The sequence below is a fragment of the Protopterus annectens genome, chromosome 1.part0 (assembly GCF_019279795.1).
Source record: "Protopterus annectens isolate FY-2018-M chromosome 1.part0, PAN1.0, whole genome shotgun sequence".
Lineage (NCBI taxonomy): Eukaryota > Metazoa > Chordata > Ceratodontiformes > Protopteridae > Protopterus > Protopterus annectens.
The window spans coordinates 1,754,535,681-1,754,552,825 of record NC_056725.1 but is presented as its reverse complement, the minus strand read 5'-3'; the positions used below and the strand labels follow the sequence as shown (position 1 = coordinate 1,754,552,825).

General features: G+C 39.0%; 1 protein-coding gene across 1 annotated transcript in view; it reads left to right on the top strand.

Annotated features, from left to right (window-relative positions):
• ORC3 (origin recognition complex subunit 3) overlaps positions 1 to 17,145 on the top strand; it is a 1,128,136-nt gene that overhangs the window by 258,034 nt on the left and 852,957 nt on the right. Inside the window, exon 7 of the mRNA XM_044069085.1 lies at positions 14,390 to 14,529. Coding sequence (XP_043925020.1) covers positions 14,390 to 14,529 — 140 coding nt within the window. The remainder of the gene's footprint in view (positions 1 to 14,389; positions 14,530 to 17,145) is intronic.

Genomic DNA, 17,145 nt, shown 5'->3' with positions numbered 1-17,145 from the left:
AAATGACTACAACTGCATCCCCCTCACACACAAGCTTAATGACAGTTACAGTGATGTTTGTGATAGAACGTGAAAGAAATTATAGCCAACTTGCTACTGTAACACTGCACCCCTCCCCCGCAAGCAAACACACACACACAGAAGCATAAGTCATATTGATACTAGTTTTGTACAGATTTCAGCAAATATAGTGGTACATTGTACAACACTGGTACTGCCACAGCAGATCAGTGATTAACCGTCATCAGGAGTAATGAATTCTTGTCAGTGTCCCTGATTGTACAGAAGGTCCCTCATTTTGCCTCTTATTTTTTTCCTGTCCCTTGTAAATATAACTCTAGACATTAAATTTTAATATTTATTGTCCCAAAAAAAGCATGTTGATGCAAAACATGCTATTCTATTAACTTTTTATATGAATTAAAACTATATTTAAAAAAGTGATCCTGATTTTGAAAATGTATTCTGCCATTATGTTTGGCTTTGCCCAAAATTCTTGAGGAAAGAAATTGAGAGTTTTAGTATTTGGTGTCCTGTCAGTGTTTATAAAACTTCCTGAAAGAGAGAACCATCCCCGATGATTGGAAGCATCTGCTCTTTTTAAAATCCAAGATATGCAATGAGATCAGTTGCTCTGGACTGCCGATCTCCTGCACTTACTTCGCTCATGTTCATTTACTGATTACTGGCTTTATCCTAACAGGGTCCTATCACAATCTTGTAGAGTACAGCATGTTACTGGAGAATGAATGAATGAATAAGTGATTTTCTCTTCTCATTTTTCCCAACCAGCATCAGCTTTTGCATAGCCCCCACACAGTCAAGGGTGATTAGGGGTCCTCCGCAGCTGCGGATATCGCTGGTGCCTAAAGCTGGCTATGGTGTTAGCTTTAGTGTTGAGAATGTCCACCATTCAAGAGCACTGTATTAGTGGTAAAATGTTTAATTAAATTATGAAACCTGCAACTTGACAGAACACTGTTTCTACAATCAGAAATATCTTTGAATTTTAAATGAGAAGTGGTGCCAGTTCTTACGATTCTTCATCCTAAGAGTTATTTTTACCCACCTGGTTTATTAAGTACACAGGGTTACTGTACGTACTTTCATTGATTTGACAAACATGTAACAAATTATTAGAATAAGATAACTTGCTGTGGTTGGGAACCCCCATGTGCCTAAAACTGGTTGTGTCCTAAGTCATGCAATGCTTAGGTGTAAACTTTTGACTCTATATAAAATTCTGGTACTCTTGTTTCAAAATTTAGTAATTTTCCCTAATTAGGTAATTTTGTTTTAGGGGAGTATGCCATTAGTAATTCATCTCATAAATGTATCTTCATATCTTGCTCTGTAGAATATCCACAAGTTCATTTGGAGAGGAAGATAGTAGTGTGTGAAGTAGTGAGGGCACTCCTGCTTAAGGAGGGAAGATGGTGAAAAGCAATGGTGGGCTGATAGACTTTTATAACATATTGGCAGAACAGGTTGCAGGTGAGTTAAGAAAGTTCTTTAGTGTGGCACTGTACAGAGAGGAAGGGTTAGCAGTTTTACTGGAGAGGATGGAGTTTGTGCTTCCTAAAGGTAAAGGACCTGGGAAATTACACGCTTCGTTTTGTTAATTAATGTTGCAGAGGCTTTTGTTGTAGTGTTGAATGTAAGGTTGGAAGATTCAGTGATGGAGGGACAGGTAGATTCTGATTGGGGTGGTCATTTGTCAGTCATTGAAACCTGATATTTTGCTTGGGTTGAGAGAGAAAGTGAATAACGGAGGAGTATTCTTTGATATTAAAAAGACCTTTTGATAAGGTAGCATTTTATGGTGAGCTTTCAGAGGGAAATTAATCTAGATGAAGGATTTAGTGCAGGAGTGGAGGTTTGCTACAGACAGATTTTGATGGTAATCGTTTTGTCCATGACTGAAGGAATGACATGGTTGCATTTAGTGAGCAATAATATGGAAGAGAGAGTAAAGATTAAAAATAAAAAGAAGCTGAGAGTAGTGGTTAATGGGACGAAACTGTGGGAGGTGAGCTTGGAGGGAGACAAAGCAGTGGCACTTGGAGGTTTTAGATTTTCATCAGTCTTAATGAGCAGTTAAGACATGTGCTTTCATGCCCCATTGAATGACAGTTTTAACTTTCAATTCCCGTAATTAAAATGTTCAAGGAATGGGAAGAATTCCACCCGAAAGTCATTACAAAACTGTGGTGATGATAGGGAAGAGAAAACAAATCTGACAGCTTGAATAGTAAAGAACTGACTACTGTTAATCTTCCTGGCTGTTTGGGAATTGGAGGGATCCAGGTACCTCTGAATTGTAATTGGGTTAAAGAAGGCTGAGATAAAAGATAAACTGGATGAAGTGTATCAGGATATCCGAAATGAGTGATGCTTTTTCTGAGTACATTAGTAGACAGACTAGAGATTAGACTATGTGGAAGGGGTCTTAATGGTTTATTCTAATGGTATAGAGAAACTGAAGGAGGCCGAGAGTGAACATAACCTGAGGATAGCTGAAATTGAAGTGATCAAGGAGACTCTTAATGAAACAGTAATCAAAATAGGGGCTCGAGAAACCCATGATAATTTTAGGTTTGTAAACATTCCAGAAGGAGTTGAGAGCTGGGATTGTAGGAAGTTTTATTACAGAAGCCGTGAAATAACCGGATAGGTACTCTGAAGGAGGAGATCCATATTGCAAGAGCTTACAAATTGTACAAATGAGGATCCAGCAGTAGCAGGTACCTTTGGCTTGTTATAGCAAAATTTGAATCTTATCAATGTGAAGATAGACTGCTGGGGAAACTATGGGAAAATGCAGAATGCTTCAGGTAGATGGCAAAAAGAGTTTTTGTTGATGGAGACCTTCTTTGAGAAGGTCACCAAAGCAATGGTTAAGAGCAAAATGGTTCACACTGCCTACCTTGACCTGGCCAAGGCATTTGACACAATGCCCCACTCAGACATTGTTGACAAACTCAAAAGGTTAGGTACAAACCCTGATGTTACCCAGTGGATATGGCTTACAGACAGCTCCCAAAAAGTTGTAACTGGGGAGTCCACCTCTACAAAGAAGCCAGTCATGAGCAAGATCCTTCAGTGGTCCATCCTGGGACTGCTCCCTTTTGGCATTTACTTCTCTGAAGTCAAGGCCAATGTCAATGGCTTCTGGCTGACTAGATTTACAGATGATTGAAAATTAGGAGCAGTGATAGAATCCCTTACTGACACAAATGTTCTCCAGGAAGGGCTGACACAGACAAATAACTGGTGTCAGAGCCATGTACTAAAACAAATGCCAAGAAATGCATACTAGTATCCTTCGGGAAGTCATCCATCCCTGGTAACTATCATATTAACAACACGCTCCTGAGAGTTGACCCAGCAGTCAGGACCTTGGGGATACATGTAGACAGTAATCTAGCCTTCTACAGTATTGAGGAAATCATTCTATGTTGTGCAACATCTAAACAAAGGTATGACATCTAAGTCCAAAGAAGTCATTGTTTCATTGTATTCAACATTCATCACACCTGTCATTGAGTACAGTGCCCCCTTTGGTATGTACCTAACCAGCCGTATCCAACAATTGGAAAGTCCACAGAGGTTTCTCACTAAAAGAATACAGGGTGTAAATGACATGTTCTATGCAGACCGCCTCAAGGCCCTATCCCTGTATTCTATCTCCCACAGGCTACTGAGGGGAGATGTATGCTTGGCATAAAAGGCATTGTCAGACCCCACTGTGATGTACCTCCTGCATATCTGCAAAACAAACAGCACCAGGATTACATGTTTTAAAGACTTGAACCTTGCTTGTGATATAAATAGGACCTGCTGGAGAGACAGATATGTATCGAAGAGAGAGTACCCCTTCTCTGGAACAGGCTCCCACATCCATTTTAACCCAGTTCCATTGTAACTTGGACAGTTGGATGGGAAAAAGGAAATTCATCCTTAGTTTGGCACCTGTGTCTCTAATGGACACAGACAGCCTGTAAATGGTTTACCTCTTAGGACCTTGCTTGTAAATGCTTCACATCTGAAGATCCTGCTTACACTTATCAAGGGTACCAGAACTTGTCAGAGATTTGGGGTCCATGGCTAGGTTTAGAAAGGTCTTTGTCACTGTAAGCTTATTTAACACTTGTGAACCTATGTGGGCACCATTGCTCCTTCCCACTTTTTACTTCACTTGTTGCTTTCTCCTTTTTTGTTGTTTTCCCTCCCTATCAAGCTGACATTAGGAGGCTTCATAGAATTAGAACACTAAAATATTACTTTTTTTTCAACACCTGGTTTTATCATCCAACCACTAAGGAGGTATCATGAAATGCGTCTGACACTGTGTTATACCTGAAATTGTGATTGAAATAGGTTGTCTAAATCTTTTATATGGAGAGGCTTAGTGGCTTTAGTGAGTCTTTTCTTTGTGCCAAACAGCATGGACTTATTTTTTGTTAGCTTGAAGTTGATTTTGGATGACATCATGAGAAGGGTTAAATCTGTAAATAGCCATGCCTTCACCTTATAGGAGGAATTGTAGATGAGGTAGGTCAAGAGGCAGTTTATAAAAATAGAGAATAATATTGGTGTGAAAGTTTAGTTGGATATGTAGTCATTGAACCAGATTTAGCGCTTACACCAATATCTTGTAAATGTGATAATAGGATGGAGTGGTCAGCCAGGTCAAAGACCTGGGTAAGGTCAATCAATACTACCCCAGTAAGGTTGCCTTTATTCATGTTAGTGAGGATATAATCAGGGAGTGTCCAGAGAACAGTTATGGTACTTCTATCTGCCCCCAAAAACATGTTACTTCTGAGAAAGTAAGTGCTATTTATCAAAGTGGCAAGTTGATTGTAAATTTTATTTTTTCAAGGATTTTTACCAAGATAGGAAGTATTGACATGGGACAGAATTGGGAGTCTAACGATGGTTGATTTCTGATTAGAAAGCATGGTACTGGTTGTGAAGCCCAGGTTGTAGATTTGATTTAGTGGAGGACTAAGAAATCACTTGAGTGTTAGAGAAACCAAGAGGAGACCTTATCAGGACAAGAGTGATAATCTAGAGGTACCTTGTCTAGAAGAGGTACCATTTGTGTGCTTGTAATTTTGGAGATGTAGAAAGGTGGGAGGCATTATGTTTAGGATAATGGCCTACTTGTATTTTGTGTGATGATACGCTTAACATGGCAAAGGTGAACTAAGAGCTGACTGCATTTTTTACAGAAGTGTGTGTTAGGATTTATTGATCGGGTAGCAGACAATAATTGCTCCATGACTTCTTACACTGACCACTACCTCTATGAGAATGTCACTGATTCTGTGAAAGATAATTACAGCAGAGTGATTAGCAAGAAAGTGGCAGCTAGAAAACACAGGACAAGTTTGACTTTATTTGACTTTAAGAACAGGTCGAGGGAGGGAAATTGTAGATTCCTGAAGACTGGTATTGTTTACAGACACTGTTCAAATGTTTAGGATAACATCATTGTATTGATTATGGAATAGTTGATCTAAGTTTTTCAAGGCCTTGTGAGAGTTTGAAACCAAAAGAGTCAATATGATTACTTTTACCCTGCTCAGATTTGCTGCAGCTTTTGTAGAAAGTGTTAACCTAGTCACCTGAAAGAAGTGTCCACTTGTTTTCTTTGGGGGAGTTTGCTCATTATGATGGTGGGTACCTTGGCAGTAAATCATCTTGATAAATTTATCCACAATGCCTTTCTTTTTATTTTTTTATGTCTGCTTATTGATTTACCCATATCAAGGTTGCCTTACCAGCATCTTGTAGTATGGTCGGTAGGATTATGTTCAGTACACAATATAATTTTAGGCTTGAATGCATAACCTATTGGAGGTGGGTAGGTGTATTCTTCTTGTGCAGTCCGGCTTCTGTAGTTCCTTTACCACTGATGAGACTACTGGTAGTGACTGTCCTTGTCGTTAGTGAAATCTTGACAAACAATGTCCGCACAAGTTAAATTAAGTATGGAGAGATTTTCCCTAGCTATCATTTTATATTGCTTATCTGAACACAGTGGAATAACAGGTACATAATTTTGTCATTGGTTTTCATTAAAGAGCTTTTAACTAATTTTATAATGCTGCGGTTTTGTAGAGACAAGCTTCATCATACTCATTAATGTTGACATCGGAAAGCAAGGAGGGCAAGTTGGTTTGATTATCTTCTCTTCTCTTCTGAAATTGGTTATTTCCTTCTTTGTTATTTATTTATATTGCTGTAGTGAACAGGCACCGAAACTGTGCAATATTTCAAGTCGGTCAGATACCATTTTGTATGTCAGGCATTTAAATAATGACCTGTCCTTCAGAAGGGCTTCTGTACAGAATTGGACAAATATCTATATTTGTCCATTGAAAAATTAAAAAAAAAAAAAAAAAAACTAATGGCCAAACTGTCCATTTTATATGTGGGGATTATACATGTATATCTGTGTGTGTATATATATATATAAATATATATATATATATATATATATAAATATATATAATAGAAACATTAAATCTCCCCTAGTGGAACTGCAAGAAATAGGAGCAATTATTCAGGTGTTAGTTTGCATGTCATACAGAATGCTAAGTCTTCATCCAGCAGACATGCTTCGTATGGTACTATAAGCCAGCAAGAAGTGACCATGACAGTTCACAATAAATTGCTGGCAAACTAATGATTCATCCATTGCAAATCAGAACAGATATACATGTAGAATGCCTTTCAAATGATATGTTTTCAAAGCTGACTCCATGTCCGCAAGGGATAAGGCCCTGACTTTGGCAAGTATAACCCAGGATCATCTGGTGATATTAATACTGGCAAAACCTGCACAGGAAGGTGGGAGTGAGAGTCTGACACTGGCCCACCTTTCTCCATGCAGCATGGACAAGTCAATCTGCTACACTTGTCAGCACCTATAGAAGAGAGGTATGCATAGTGTGTATTGTGTAGACCAGGAACTTTGCCTTGGCTTTTCCATACTCCATTCACATGGTAATCATCATGGATGTGTGCAGTATACAATGGAATGCATAGCAGGTTCACATCTGCAAGTGCACATATCAGCTTACTAGAGAAGGGTTAGAAAAGAAAAACAGAAAACCTCTTGATTATTGCCAGAATTACTGCTTGTGTAATGATCAACTCCTTATCGTATTAAGTGGGTTAATGACTGGGCATAGTCAGAAAATTTAGGGCTTGGTGATCAGGTGCAGAGAGATTAAAAAAAATAAGCACACAAGCAAATGCTTTCCTCCCATTATGTGCCCCTCTTGTCTAGTTTTCATATATTTAATGGTACTGAATAACTTGTATGGGAAGGAGCAGAAAGGATCCTGGAAGTCAAATCAGTTAAGTTTATTATTTCTGGATGTTTAATACTAAGAGGTGTACAAGGGGCTCAGCTTGATTTATCCACTGTACCTGGCACATCTTCATTGTATGTACTGTTGTGACTTAAAATGATGCTATGAGTCTTTGCATATTCATGCACACATATGCTAACTTCTTGTAAGCAGACGCATAAAGGAGTTTTTTGTAACACAGGTTACCACTGAGTTGCCAGGAAAATGTTCCTGGTTAGGGGATTAGTTCAGAACTTTGAGCAGAGGCTGCAGTGGGAATTCTTTTGAGTTGGCCCTAGCCTTTTTGCTGCCAAACATTATTCACTGCTTAGAAACAGGTTCCATTATTGCCAATCCTTTGGCAGTGTTCTTCATATTGATTACTGCTGCAGTAGCCTGAGCTATATGGGTTATATCTTACATAGGCTGTAACAGCTGAGCAGCTTCCAAAGCTTCAGGGCACCTTCCACGTGCCCAAACCCATTAGTTATCTCAAGCTGAACTGACTAAAAATACATGATTAGGCACAAAGCCCTTCAGAACATTCCTGTTGCAAAGAGTGCCTGCTGCTCTGCAGGCCTTCGAGAAATTACTGTTGGCTAAGCTGTTCCATTGCTGGGCAAAAAAGTTCCCTTTTGGGAAAAGTCTTCCACATTACTTTAAAGTTTAAACCTATTTTTTGTGAAAACTACTTTTAAGCTATGGAAAAGTATTTTTGTGTACTTTTAAACAGAAGCTTTTGTTTGTGGCAAAAGTTAAAAGTTGTTAAAAATTACGTTTTGTGGAAAACTGTATTTGTTGTACATTTTGGGGCTGGGGAAAGTGTTCAAAGTGCTTATTACTGTGCTTTTGTGGGTAAGAAAGTGACTTTTTTCTGCTTTCCTGTTTTACCTATTATTGATGCTAAACTTCCCTGAGAAACAAGCACCATTTTCCACTTGACCATGAAACAAACCAGACCTTCTTTCAGCCATAAAAAAAAAAAAGTTAACTAAGCAGCCTTTACCATCACAGCAGACTGATAATTTGCCACAGTCTGGTGACTGCTGTGGCCAAACTTATTCCTCAAACCTTTGTAATTTTTTCCTCAGATATGTCTGGTAGTGTTCATACAGCCACCATAGACTGGGGTTTAGCCACAACTTCTTTGACTGTTGGGGTCCACTCTGTGGACAAGGGAGAACCACTTTTGTCAGTCACGGAAGAAGGGAAAGAGAATGTGCCCCCTGCTTAGCCAGAATATTCTGCTCAAGCCTAGGGAAGCTGTTGCTGGCAGTACCAGGTCTGCCTCAACCTTCCTTTCAAAAATGAGACAGAAAGCTAAACATTTAACTTCTCCAGTGTCCGTTTCTCTGGGCAGGAGTAATTTATTGGTCTTGACTCATGGTGTTGTGCAGGCTGTTGACCCTTCTTGTACGGTGGCTTCTGGTTAAAAAAAAAAAAGGATTCCTCTTTTCCTGAAGAGGTTCAAGATGTAGAATCTGAATGGGAATATGAAGGGACAGGTGCAGATTTATCTCCTCAGCCTTCTGATTCAGGTTTTGATGAGAGTAATGTATCTGAATCTCCATGTAATGGATTCACTTTCTATGAAATTATTTCTAGAATGTGTCAGTGTTTTCAGTCTAATAACAGTGAGGTTTATTCCTTAGAAAATGTTATGAATTGCTATAATTGGAATTCCCAGAACCCTCACCCATCCTCCAGTACTGCCAACCTTAGAGGATGCGTTTGTCACAACCTGTGGCTTCCCTGAGAGCCAACCTGCTGCTCCTAAGGAAGCAGGTAGAATGAATAAAGTGCCCCAGTCTTTCAAGGTTTATTCACCCTAATCCGAGACCTCACCTGGCAGCTATAGCTTTAATTAATCCAACTGCTGCCAAGCATTTTGTTGATTCCGATTCTTCTCCTTCAGACATGTATGGAAAGTGTGTGCTTCTGCAACGCTGATTTTACAAACTCTGATTTGTCAGGTTCATTTGTTAAAGTGAAAAATCTGCTATGTGTAAACTAGTTTGTTCTGCTTCTTAGACCACTGCTCATTGTTTGAAGAATATTTAAGATTCTGTAGATACTTTACGAGGTTGCTGTCACTGGTAATTTTTTTGAGGAAATTTATCTAGCTGTTTTCTCAAGCTCCCAGAAATATAAAAAAAAAAAGAGGTTATTGGAAAGTGCGACTTGAGAGGTAAACTGGTTTAGAAAATTTCTTAGATTTTTCAGCCCTCCTCTAAAATTTTGGCAAGAAACAAAATAAACATTCTCAGCAGAATACTGGTAAGCAGTGGCAAGGAGTTTTACCAAAATTAAGGCAGAATGACTATTTAAGAGACCTCCTGTAGTCCCTTATTCCCTCCACAAAGTCTGAATCTTCATTTATGTCTTTGGCAACAGATTATTTCAGATAAATGGGTTCTGAAGCGGATCCAGCTAGGATACATATGATAGTGGGAGGAAATTCCTCCTTCTGAGGGTATTTCTCCTCATCTGTCAGACCAAACCCTTCTCTATCCTCTTGGTCTACATCATATGCAGTCTGCGGGGGTAATGCAAGCAATGCCGTCTTCCCAGTTAAGAAAGGATTTTATTCAAGAATGTTTTCAGTGCCAGAGAAAGAAAATTTCTGGATATCAGTGCTGGACATTTCAATTTGTGGTAATTGAATATGGTTTCACTTCATGACTTGTTACCCCTTTTTCATCATTTGATTTTTCTAGGAAACTTAGATTTAAAAGATGCATATCGTTATGTTCCTTTTCATCCAGGTTTCAGGCGTTGTTGAGGTTTTCTGTGTCTGGATCATGTTATCAGCTCTCTGCCTTATCCTTTGTGCTACCCACTGCTCCTACAAAGTGCCTAGCTGTTGTTGTAGTACATTGCAGGCTACAGGGTATCCACTTTTTTACATGTTTAGATGACTTGTTTATCTTTGTAGACTCTTTTTTTAAAGTGTCAGACATGTCTCACTTGGGTAAGAGGTCAACTACACAGGCTGGGATTCCAAAAGAACATTCACAAATCTGTTTTTGACTCCATCACACAGGACTGTGTTTGTGAGATGCTTGCTACATACCTCAGTACAAAGAGCTTTTCTTCCACAGGAAAAAAAAAACTAGATCTGTTATTTAGATCTATTCCAAGGGATTTCATGCAGACTTCTGTTACAGCAAGGGAATACATCAGGATTATGGGTCTCATGGCATCCATGCTTTTCATGATACCTCTTGCAAGACTCCATGTGGGAAAGACACAATGGTAGCTGAAGTCCCTTTGATTCCAGTATCTCCACAAATTGCCTTTTCAAAATTCAGTTCTGGGATTTGTTGAGAGAAATCACTTTGGCGGAGACATCAGATATACCCTCTACCCAGGTCTCCCATTCTTTCCTCCTGCTCCAAAGTAGTCAGTCCCCCCAGATGCTTCTGACTTTGTGTGAGGAGCAGTGTCAAGGGGAGTAAAAGTGCAAGGTCTCTGAGACAAAAAATTCAGACAAAAGACATAAACATAAAAGAGCTGCTATAAAGGTTATCATCCCACAGAATCATTTGTGGTCCCCAGGACCTCTTCAAGTAGTTAGCAACAATACCATAGTGATGTGGTATATAAGCAAGCAAGGACGGCCCAGCTCTTACTTTGCAGACAAACCATATTAACATAGGATATAGCTTTACAGTACAGTCTCACTCTGCAGGCATCTTAAATTCCTGTCAGAGAAAAAAATGTGTGGCAGACAAGCTGAGCAGGACAAAGGCAGACCTCACAAATGGAAACTGGATCAGGGGGTCTTCCAATATTTGACCCATCTGTAAGGAATTCCTCAAGTAGACCCTGTTTGCCTCCTCTCTAAACAATTAGTTGGCAAAATTCTGTTGCACGCCTCCATGCGAGAAGGTCTGGAAGACAGATGTCTTTTCCTTTGACATGATTATTTTTTATATCTTTTCACCCTTTCCTCTGATATCCAGGGTAGTTCTGAAGATTCAGAAGGATTCCCAAGAGGTCATTATGGTGACTCTTTTCTAGCCCTGGCAGCAGTGGTTCTCCCTTTTTTTTGGACTTGGCAAGGGGCAGTTATCACAAGATTCCTCACAGACTGGATTTACTCGCACAGTAACAGGGGTGCTTGATACAACCCATCCCCAAACAACTACAGCTGACTGACTGAATGATGAGGTCTTGACACTTTTTAGACACCTGTATTCTGAGGACATGCAGGAGTTACTAATGGAGACAAGAATGCCCAGCCATTAGAAAATCATATGGATAAGCAAATAGAAATGGGTTTCTAGATGGTGCCAACAAAATAGCCGGCACCCATTCTGGGCTAATGTTTCTTTGATTTTATAGGTTTGTTTGAGTTACTATCCTATGGCCTGTATTACTCTATCAAGATTTAATTTGTCAGCCATTTCAGCATGTCTGTCCATGGATCCCCCTTTTTCAAATGCAGTCTCATGTGAAAATGTTTTTGAAATGGGTGCTGCAAATGGTGGCTCCTCCTTGGAATCTCAGATTTGTGTTAGAGAAGCTGACACTTGCTCCATTTGAACCAGCTCATCTTGCTTCTTAATGTGGAAAACAGTTTTGTTGATTGCTCTGACCTCTGCACAAAATATATCCGAGTTGCAGGCTGTTATGGTGGGTCAACCTGATCTCATTTTTCACAGAGACAGGGTTTCTTTGAGAAATAATCCTCCCTTTATGTTTAAATTCAAGTTTACTTTAAGGCAAATTATCTGTTGCCGCGGTGGTACGGTGGTAGCGTTGTTACCTCACAGCAAGAGGTTCTCCCGTTCGATTCTCGGCTGGGCTTGGGAGTACCTTCTGTGTGGAGTCTGAATGTCCTCCCCGCGGTTGGGTAGTGTTCGAAAGACATGCGTGCGTAAATGGGCGTGCCTTCGTTGAAGGTTGGGCGTCGAGCTGGCACCTTGGCGTTTCGTAAAAATCTACTGCCAATCATTAGTGGACTGGAGTTCCACTGTGGCGACCCCTTACCAGGAAAAAGCTGAAAGACAAACAACAACAACTATTTTCTTTCCAGAACATAAAATGCGGGAGAGTACCTCATACATTGGATGTCCACAGACTACACTGGTTCTGTCTTGACAGAACAAATCTTTCAGAACTTCTGATAAGTTCATTTCTTGTGAAGGTACTTCTGATCAGTTTTTCTTGTGAAGGTAAGAAGGGACAACCTGTGTCAAAGCATACTATTTACAGATGGTTGTATCAGGCTATTAACTTTTGTTCTTCCCACCACAACAAAACTATTACAGGCAGGGTCAAGGCGCACTCTACCAGGACCATGGCTTCATCTATGCCTTTTTAGAAATGGTTGTATGCTAGATGAGTTCTAGAAGCAGCAGTTTAGTTCTTTGCACATGCTTATGCAAAGCACTCTAAACTAGATTCATTTTCCAAGTCTAGGACAGGCTTTGCTAGGGGCCTTACTCTGAGGGCTCTTGGACGTTTCCCCTTCTATCTCCAAACTTTTCTAAGCTATGGTCATCTATACATGTAGTGTAGGCTACTGCTGAAGTGATTAATGTAAAGAACATAGCCCATTTATGTAAGTAAACTTACCTTAACAGTAGATGTCCAAATGATCACTGATGCGATAGTTACTCTGTGCCTCCACCCCCCCCCCATTGTTTTTTGGTGCATTTTTATGCGAGGATGTGGACAATCATTCTTCTTTATGTAGTAATGCCCTCTCAGGGCTTGGCCTCCCCCTCTTAGTTGGCATGAAAGCTGTAAGGGGTTTAGCACCCAAGCCTGTCTTTTTAGTCAGCTCAGCTCAAGCTGACTAATGGTTTGGGCAAATGGAAGGTGCCCTGAAGCTGTGGAAGCTGGCCGTCTGTTATATCCTATGCAGGATATAACCCTTATAGTTTACAATACTGTAGCATTGATAATTCAAACTTATACTGTTATGGTAAGTTTACTTATACAACTCTACTTTCTTAAATATGTGTTTAGCAAGAGAAGTTTCTTTACTTAAAAACAGTGTATAGTATATGTGTCACAGATAGCAATAATCTGTTTATAATCCTGTGCTGTTAGAAGTCTCCTTTCCTGTCTTATGTAAAATGTCTAGGAGAAAGTGTTTTGAGTTTCATTCATGCAGAAAAGTTTCTTTTTCTGACATATTTATTTAGTCTACTTTCTGGCTCCACTGGGACAGCCATTTAACCTTTATGGAAGGGATGAGAGTCACCTGTGTACTGCAGTTGCTTTACTGTCCTTTCTGAAGAGACCTGCTATTCTGACATCCTTTTCAGTCACACTTACAGTGCTGCACCTTAGTATGGTTTGCTGTACCAGTCTGAATTGGGCAAAGATTTATGAGCTTTTGTTTATTTTCTCCAAATGTTTAGGTTTGTTACATACCTTGACAGGAACAGACCCCATTCATACATCAGGTCACAATTAAAGATAATGAAATATGTTTTGTTTCAGTCTTTGTTTATTTGCCAAGAGTGCTGTTTTACTACTCTTAATGTACTCAGAATTGCATCTTTATGCCCCTTGTAAGGGGTTTACTAGTACTGGTAGTGTTTATAAATGGTTTAAAATTATTTTTTTATTAGCCCATTTGTTCCTTCTGTGGCTGGATCTGCCCATGTATCCTTATTCTACATTTGCCCTAGTCTCAGCTTATGTCTTGACTGTTTCAAAATGTATGTTTTCCAGTTTGTAAGAAGCAGTAGTAGTTAGGTGTAGCAGTTTCAAGAATCAATGCTGCTTTTGTCATTTTCTCTTGAACTACACTATGCAGTTTGTTTGCTTCTGCCTTCTTAGCTGTTAGTATGAGGTTATGCCACATGATCATTACTGTTTCATTTTCATTAATCCTTTATGGTTCTTGTTTCCAACGCATCTCGGCTGCCTGTATTCTGTAATGTATTGCTCGAGGGATGATATTTGTACCAGTATGTGTAAATCCTCTCATTATGATTTCATGCTATTATAAACTTGTTTCATTTCCTAAAAAATGATAATGATTTTTTTCCCCTTATCAGAAAACAGTGAGTGTTATGCCAGGGAAGAAGAGGAGTTCACCAACAGCTGGGCACTTACAAACTCCTCCTGTAGTGATCATCTTCAAGGACCTGGAAAGTTTTCATGCTAAAGTGCTGCAAGATTTCATAGTTATTTGCAGGTAAGTACTATATACGAAATGTCTAGATTAACTTTTGATTTACATGGTGAAGACTATGCATGATGTCTGTCTATGGGATTTGTAGGGCCAGCTGTGGAATGGGTTTTGAATCCTGTTCCGTACTTGATCCCAAGTTAAAGGCTACAGTTATACAATTGCTACCTAAATTCATTGACCTTTGCCAGTTTTTACTAATTAAGGACTCCTCAGTGCTGCAGAAACTTGATTGAAGTTTTTCACTTGGGGAGGGCTTGTTCTTGGCTTAACAGTCTTCAAGGAACATGAGCTTCATTTTACTACTACTTCCTACTGAAAAAGATAGCCTGTCTTAAGAAATGTGCAGTAAATGCCAGTGTGCAACTATATATGGCAAACTTTTAGTTAGCTCTACTTATAGTTGTGCCTGGTACCGCTTTTAATCCTCCACCTGGTCTTAGAGGATGTGCAAGATGCATGCTGTATTGACCTTAAATCCCACATTGTTGACAGCAGCGTACCTGCGATGGTCAGAGGCTATGGTATTGTGACCTGTACTACTGATCAATAGTATGTGAGGGCATCTGTCCTTAAGGATATATGATAAATGCATAGTTCTGTTTTGGTTTAGAACCAACACTTGCCACACAAATAGGTTTTACAGCACTCAGTTACAGGACAGAGTTATAGTAATTGGGTTCACAGGATTTGAACTCAATGCCTTCCGATGCAGTCTTACCAAAAGTAACTGAGTTAACCAAAACTATTTACATGCCCCCCCACACACAGTTACTTTCCCAGGAGGGGCTATCAACTTATGCTCTCCAGTACTATTACCCTTTCCTGCTTTCACAGTACACACTGCCACCAGCTAGACCAGATTGGCAGCAAAGTCCCAGTTACTGAATATTTTTCCAGTGAGCCAAAAAATATATTAAATTGTAGTAGGTTATTGAGATTCTGCCTTCAAAAAGGGCAGATGCCAAAAGGCACACCGATGCTTTGCATTTACTATCATAAACTGATAAGTAAAACACCAGCAACATTGTTTTGTAATTGAATAGGTAAAAAACAAGTCGATGAAATGAACATTAAAAAAAAAAAATTGAATACAAGACATAGTAATTGACTGCACAGATAAAAGATTTTAAACACACACAAGTGTAATATCAGTGAATCTAGTATTTACTCAAAATCATTTAAATTTGCAACAGAAATTTGCCTTAAGATTTATATTTAGTGGTCCTCATGATAGACTGCTTTGACTCTTATTATAGTGTACATGATGTGCCAGAGAAAGCATAACCTAATCAGCTGTTCATACCTGAAAAGACCCACCGACCTCAAGTTGTCTAACATCTATCATTAGTCATTTGCCTTGTAAAATATTTTTTCTAATGAGTTGATGTCACTGACAGAGTACAAACAGAACAAAGAATTATACTCAGTATAGGTCTAATTAGAGTTGTATGCAGTGAAACAAGAACAGGGTAAACAGGGTATATGTTTTCCTTAAAATAACTAAGAAACTGCTTTAGAGATAAATGTTCTAAACAGCCGATTTTTCAATATAAAACAAAATCAATGAGTTGGGTACTGTTATTTTTGAACTGACACTAAAGCTGAATGTTTATACCATTTTTGCAGTTATTAATGTAACAGGCATCATTTACTGGGTTTGTACTTTTTCCGATAATTCTTTGCTTGTATATCTATTTAAACAAGATGCATTAACACACTTATATTAGTGAATGTAACTCCCCAGTATATATGTACAGTTTATATGCTGAAAAGAATGATAACTATAGGAAGTAAACAAAAGGTTACTCTGTTTAAAGCTTTATAGCATCAATTACAAATTATGAGGAGTAAACTACTATAGGAATGTAAAGCATATCACTATGAAAAAAAAAATCAGAGCTGATTGAATGTAGAACCTGAGGAACTAGCGAAGTTAATTAGAATAAGAAGTTTCCTGCCCAGGTGATACCTAGGTAATAAAACAAGCTGTCAGAAAGTCCCTGGATTTGCAATCCTATGTTTTTTATGCTCTTTCTGGGCAAGTGACTGGATGGCAAAAAGTGTTATTTCTTATACAGAGGAAAGCAAAACTTTATACCTTCCCCCATCTAAATTGTTCTGAGAGCTATTTTGTCACATCAGTTAATTAACTTTTAAAATGAAGTGTTTATGCCTGAGTACACGTCTTTGATCATTCGGCCCCTGTCAGCAGTTATGTATTTTGTTAAATGTAGAAATGCCAGGAGCTGTACATTTTATTAAATGTGTGAAACTTACAACTGTTCTTTTTAGTAGTGATGCAGCTGTGTGTGGTGGGATGGATGTGTTTTCACAGTTACTGCTTCCTACAAAAGCTGCATTATCATAAATCAGAATGGTACGCTATGTGGGTTTTAAACAGTGTTGCAGAACTTTTACATTGAGGAATGTTACCTCCCCTTCTGCCTCCATCTAATGCATAAAGTCAGTTAGCCCTCCTCATTTGTTATCTTCCTCCCTGTCCTTCATAAAAACATTTTACTCCTTTCGAATCATCTTAAGTAAAACCCTGCTCAGTCTTTTTTTGCCTGCCGATACCTTGGCCGGTATTACAATATCCACAGATAATGGGGATATATG